Here is a 6,762-nt window from a genome sequence, read left to right as displayed (position 1 = left end):
GCAGCAGCTGCCATGCCAGAAGCCAACCTGCAGAAAGCTCTCCAGTTCACCAAGTTATGCCACACACAACACTGATAAATGCTTTTCACTTATCACTTGATGTATGGAAAAGGGTCAAATTCAGTCTGACAAACACCAGAGATGTACACGCTGGCACTGTGTGTGCTCCAGAACCCAACTGTGAATGTGAGCTAAGAGCTGGGTGGTCCCAAAGCACTGGTCCTTACCAGCTCCCAGGACCTGGCCTGCCCTACTACTGCAGGGAGGGTAGAGCAGGATCTCTGGGAGGAAAGAGTGAGCTGAGTGGCTTCGTGCCTTGTTTTGCACACTCACTGGAGTAGGGAAGTTTACTGACGGGGTCTCTGCTCTAGTATTTAGTAGCAATAAAACCAATTCTGAATTCAAGGGTCTCAAGAAAGATCTCCCTCCTTAGACAACCTGACCAGATGTGTAACTGCCTCAGTCTGAAAAAAGGGCACAGTTGCACCTGAAAATCCAGCACCATTCACAGTGCCCCCCACCCCTTCCTAGTTTAGACAGCTGAGACCATCTCCCCAGCCCCTGGGTACCATGTAGTTGATGTGAAGACACCAAGGGAGATCACAGGGAGGCAGATCACAACTCTCACAGTGACAAGTCTATGCCCGTAGCAATCACAGCTTCGTAGCCTGCCAACTTTCAGCCCCTGGGGGGATCCATCTTGAGGCAGACAGAAATGCAGAAATGCCACCAACAAGTACAGCTCAGAGGTGGCACCTGCCCTGTGGGAATGGCTGCAGTGTCCTCCTGCCAGCTGCCCAAATCAATGGCATCCACCAATGGCTCCCACTCAGAAGAAGAACTTACTAATTGGAAGCAGTGGGGAAGCCCACAGTTTTCTGAAGGGAGTGATATGGCAAGTACAAAGTTAAAAGGAAAACAACACAAAGCAAATCCATGCTTGATGGCTGGCACTAGCTCTCCGAGGCTAATCCCACCCCAGTGAGGGATGGTGCAGGTGTGTGGCCTTATTTTGCCCCACTTGTGGCAAAGGTCACCAACTTTTGCAATTGATCAGGGCAACAGTAAAGATTCAGAATGATTCCCATCAGTGAATCACTTTGTTTTCCCACTGACACCCTGGCAAACCCTGTGTGGATGGGTAAGAGGGACAACCAGTCCAGCTACTAGTGCTCCTCTGAGGAAGAAAACTTCTGCTGTGTTAGGGCTCACCACAGGATGGGGTTTGCCTCTCAGTTTCACTCTCTGTCTGTATGACCTGGCAGTTTTACTTTCCTCAGGGAGCTATGTACATCCACACACCTCTAGTGAGTAAGCAGACTTGGGAGCAGGGATGAGAGGGCAAAACAATTGTCTGTGTTTCATCTAACTCCAGTGTATTTCTGAACCAGAAAGACACCATGCTGCTGAGGTAAAAAAAAACCTTAAGAAATCTTCTTACTGCCTTCATCCATTAGCCCAAGGGGGTAGAGGGATGGAGCCCAGGCTCTTCTCCAAGGTCCATTAGGATATGACAAGAGGCAACAAGTGAAGTATGGAACAAATGACATCCATTACGAGGGAAAGCAAAGGTGATCAAGCATTGGAACCGAGGTCATGGGTTCTCTGACCTTCTAAGTATTTAAAACTTAACTGGAGAACATCATGTGTAACAAAGGCTGGACTAGAGACCTCCAGAGATCTTGCCAGACTTGAGCTAGTCTGAGACTATTGGTGGTGAAGCAAAGCTGGCTCCTACCATCACAGCAACTATGCCGCCTTCAAAAGTGACCCAGAACCCATGGCTTCTTCTGATCTCCTAATGCAGGGCCAGGGAAACCAGCTGCAGGTGGCACATGCCTAGAAGGAAAGCTTATCAGAGAAAGGTCAAGTTTCTCTGTGCCCAGGCCAGCAGAGTGGTCATCGCAATGGTACGCAGACAGAGAGATAGGAACATCCCCATGTGTTCCCCACAAGGAAGGAGGGAGATAAATTCCTCCCCTGCTAAGGGCTCAGCTGAGCCACCCCAATGAGTCAAGGATTACTGTTCTGATTGCTTTTCTAAGCAAAGATTAATTTCAGTGTACATTTCAGATAATCCAGAATCACTCCTGAAGTGGCAGAAGTAATTTTAGATGAAGATTGGCAGGGGAGCGGAGAAAGCAAAGAATAACTTTTGTTCAAGTGCAATGACCCTTCCTGGTCAGTCTGCTCTCAGGCTGGGCCACCACAACACATCCTTGTGGCCAGGAAATTCATCCCTGTGGTGCCATGAGTATCCTGCTACCCTGCACCATCAGCTCTTAGAAGTGTCAATACACTTTTTGCTGCCGTGCTCCGCACTGCACAAGTGATGGCGGCTGTTCCACTTATTTCTATAGCTCTTCCCCCAACACAAAAACCCTGGAATTTCTGTCACCTCGTGGCTGCTCTGCAGAAATGCCTTTGCCACATGAGTGCACTGAAATACTTATGTATCTACAGTCCCATGCAATTTAATTACTTGGAAGATTACGGCATTTACATAAAACTTGGCTAGTTTTACAGTTAAGCTGATTAATTTAATTAATAACTGTCACCTGGAGTGGACCTAAAAACCAAAATAAACCCATCTGCCCATAAAAAAGAAACAGTCACAGAAACACAGCATGGCAGAGGTTGAAAGGGATCTCCGGGGTTCATCTGGTCCAACCTCATCACTCCAGCACATTGCTCAGGTCCATGTCCGGACAGTGTATGAGTATGTCCAAGGACGGAGGCTCTACCACACCCCTGGGCAACCTGGGCCAGTGCCTGGTCACCCTCACAGTTTCTGGATGTTCAGAGGGAACTGCCCATTTCAGTACAAAAAAAGTGTCCTTTGCCTCTGGTCTTGTTACTGGGATAACAAGGACTGGAATTCGCCACTGGAATGAGCCTGGCTCCATCCTTTGTGCACCCTCCCTGCAGGTATTCAATTCTACACATTGAAAAGATCCTCCTGAACCTTCTCGTCTCCAGGAGGAACAGTCCCAGCTCTTTCAGCCTCTCCTCACAAAAAAGATGCTCTGACCCCTTCATCATCTTTATGAGCCTTTGCTGGACTCTCCAGTAGCTCCATCTCTTTTTGCACAGTGGAGAGCTCAGAACTCAACCCAAAACTCCAGGTGGGGCCTCACTGGGGCTGAGCAGAGGGGAGGGATAATCTCTCTTGACCTTCTGGCAACATTCACACATTCACATCAATGACATGATACTTTGTCATAGCACATTAAAAAAAAAAAAAGAAGTACCAACCTTCCCCCACACCCGCCCCCAAACAAATGGGCAATATTTTTATAAATTTCAACACAGAAAAATACTCAGAAAAGATGCTGTCAGCATTTCCAGTAATTCCACGCTCTGCCATTCTCTGAGTACAGAGCATAATTTGGGGTTTTTTGGGCAGAGTGAAGAGTATCAGGATTTTTTAATTTCTCATTTCTGAGATCTCAGAAGGGATCAACAGGCTTGGCAGGTACTGAGTTTTTGCCTTTTAAACTCTCTCTAATAATCACACAGGTCAATTACTCTTTTTTTTTCCCCCCTTGTGCAAGGTTGGATTTGTTTCAGATCTAGTTTCCCTTATGGGCTCCCTTTTTTACATTTGCCATGTGAGTAACAACCTATGCCTAAATTAATCTCCCCAAAGTGCTTTTGGGATACATTTAGTGCTTTTGGGATACAATTAGTGCTTTTAGGATGCTGCCTTCCTCCTGTCCCCACTCACACCCAGCCCGGTGTCCATCTCCCCCTGTGCCAGAGGTCACTCCTGGAGGTAAGGACACTGAGGTGAAGGGCCAGCAGCGCCGTGTAACCCCAAGCACACGGAGGTTTGTGAAACACGACCGAGATAAAGATCATCACCAACGAACACCCAAAGAGAAGCAGAGAGGAAATCAAGGGCTGCACCTCTCTGCTCTGCTCAGGGCCGAGCAGAGATAGAATAAAAGGGAGAAGGGCGCTGCTATCAGCAAAACAGTGGGCTGAGAACAAGCGTTTGATGCTCAGTCATACTAACATCCTGCTTAAAATAACACTGACGTGGAAGGCGTGGAAACGAGCTCCCAGAGCTGGGCTCGGTTCGGGGCATTCCCGCCCCACGCCCGCTCTCCCCACACGCGGCAGCCCCGCCGCGCTCCCCGCGCTGTTTACGTCGGCACCGCGCCTCAGCCAGCCCCGCAAGGCCGGGCTCCCCTGGGCTGAGTCACGGCTCCGCCCGCCGAGACCGCCCCCCTTCCCTGCAAATCCAGGGCAGCTCCTGGGAGCGCCGGAGGAAGAAGCAGCGCGCTCCTTCCCCTCCACCGCCGCAAGCCCCGGCGCCCAGCACCGCCTGCTGCCTCCTTACCGGGCCGCCGGCCGCCTCGCCGCCCGAGCCCAGCGCCAGCTTCGCCGCGGCGGCCGCCACCGCCCCCAGGCCCCCCGCGGCCGCCGCCGCCGCCGCCCCGGCCCCCGCCCGCATGGCCCGGCCCGGCCCGGCTCGGCTCGGCCCGGCCCGCGCAGCGCCAGCGCCGCCCCGCGCGGGCGGGCCCCGGGCGGGCAGCCAGGGAAGGACGCGTGGGCAGAGCGCGCTGCTGGGCAAAGGCTTCATCGACACGAACGGGGAAGCACGGGGCTGTGGGACAACGGCCATGTACAGCACAGAAAAAGGGCAGAAACCTGTGCCAACGTGAAGATCGTCCACAAACAGACAGGAAAGAAATACTCGTAAACTAGAACATGGCTGTCACAAATAAAAGGATCCTTGATGAATGCCTCTTGGCCTGTCTGCTCCTCAGCCGTGCCAGTCCTGACCTCTATGCACACCCCAACACATCTTCCCTTTGTGAAAAATGCATATTTTATCATTGGCTTTTTGCAAATATTAAAATGAATATTGAATGCGTTATGTTAGAAAGTTATGCTGTATTAATTTCCTTAAATAGTGTGTTAAATATAGTTTTAGGCTATAACAATGTTAAAATATGCTATGTAATGTTAAAGTATGCTATGTATGATATTTTTTTTAAAAGAAAGGACTCGCACCAGATAGCAGCCACGGGACACCTAAATCTTTCAGAGAAAGAGGATTTATTGCTCCCTTATCAGCAGAACACTAACTTCTTCCCGCCTTGCTCAGATGGCATTAGGATTCAGAGGAAGAAGCTGACCATGACCAGACAAAGTCCTGTGTTTGAATGGAATTTATGCATGATGTATGAGGTGTATGAATATGCAACAAGGTGATTATTTTTAAGGGTCCTTTTTTCTGGCTTGTGTTGCCCAGAAAAAAGGTACCCGGACATCCATATCTCTTTGTTTTTATTGTCTCATATTGTCGTAATCTCAATTGTTCAAATTTTATTACTCTAATTATATTACTATTGTTATAACCATTTTATTATGATTTAACTTTTAAAAACAAGCTTTTCACACCTTTAATGTCAGCTTTTTATTTCTCCACATCACATTTCAAGTGGAAACAAATCTGCAGCTTAAAATAGGTAAGGTGGTGGAAATTCTTCTTTCCCATAGCCAAATAATGTAGTAAATCATTAGATATATTCTACCATTTACCAGACACATCTTTCCTCTTTATTCCCTTTTGCCCCAGTGGTTGTGGTCAAAACTAGTATTGCATAAATTAGCCAGAAAACAGAGCAATAGGAGTAGAGGCAATAAAAAACCTCTACTTGGATATTGCTGTAGAAATCAACATTTTGTGTTCCACTAATAAGCATTTCAGTTATTTACAATAAATCTTCAAGTGTGATTAAATGAACTTATGCTGTACTCCTATAAAATGTTCTGCATATTTTCACATCTTCTTTGCTAACATTTTTCACTTCTTTGACAACAAAATGGTTGCAAAAACCTCAGAATTTCCTACAGTGCTAATACAGAGCTTTAAGTCTATACTAACAGAAAAAAATGTTTGAAAAGCATTTTATTTTCAAATAAAGAAAAAACAGAAACAAAAAATGTATTTATAGTACTATTTACAAGCCTGTTACTAAATTCACATTTATACTTTATTGACCAAAGTTTAATATGAAAATTATTTTTAAGCAACCCAGGAAAATCATTCTATGCTTAACTAAAGAAACAAACACAAAGAAATTGTGCTTTTTTAATTTTGGCTCTGATGGAAAATGTAGCATTTCAGAAGTGGCAGGATCCTGAATAAAAGTACAAAAGGAGACAAAAATCCAGGTGTTCCCAGGAAGAAAGCTTTTCCTTCTCAAGGTACAAAAGTTTCAAGGAAGCATCTACCCAGCATCTATACAAAATCAGGTTTTAAAAAAATTACAAAAAGGTGTTAAAATTTCATTGAAAGCTGCCCACAGAGCTGGAATAACAATCTTCACTTAAGAGTTATTACCAGCAAAAAATCTATAGACTAGAATACTTGATTATTCCAGAACCACAGCAAAAGTCAAAGTTGACAACTGACTTTTGCTTATTCTGTACACTGTAAAAATATGGCTCTGCAGTTTTATTTGTCACTACCGCTGGTTATGTCTACAAACGTCACATTTTTTTGATTCTTTCAAAAAAGTGTTTTCAACTCGTAGTTTTTCAGTCTCCTGTAAAACAGAGAAAAAACATGAATATATTAAGGAAAAAAAAAAATCATTTTCTTTTTTTTTGTATTTTTACAAAAGCAGTATCTGCAGTTGTTCAAGTGTTTTATGCACTATATACTTGAAGAAGTAAAATGGAGATCAAAGGTATCTCTGTTCCTCTCCAACAGAAGAGCAGAAATTTGAGTCTTCATGCTCAAAG

The 6,762-nt window shown here is 45.8% G+C and overlaps 1 protein-coding gene across 1 annotated transcript in view; it reads right to left on the bottom strand.

Moving 5' to 3' along the window:
• Positions 1-5,906: 5,906 nt before the first annotated feature.
• KIF15 (kinesin family member 15) overlaps positions 5,907-6,762 on the bottom strand; it is a 33,083-nt gene continuing 32,227 nt past the window's right edge. Inside the window, exon 35 of the mRNA XM_064417374.1 lies at positions 5,907-6,563. Coding sequence (XP_064273444.1) covers positions 6,483-6,563 — 81 coding nt within the window. The 3' untranslated portion in view covers positions 5,907-6,482. The remainder of the gene's footprint in view (positions 6,564-6,762) is intronic.

This window comes from Passer domesticus, chromosome 1 (genome assembly GCF_036417665.1).
Source record: "Passer domesticus isolate bPasDom1 chromosome 1, bPasDom1.hap1, whole genome shotgun sequence".
Classification (NCBI taxonomy): domain Eukaryota; kingdom Metazoa; phylum Chordata; class Aves; order Passeriformes; family Passeridae; genus Passer; species Passer domesticus.
This window is presented reverse-complemented; position numbering and strand designations above follow the sequence as displayed.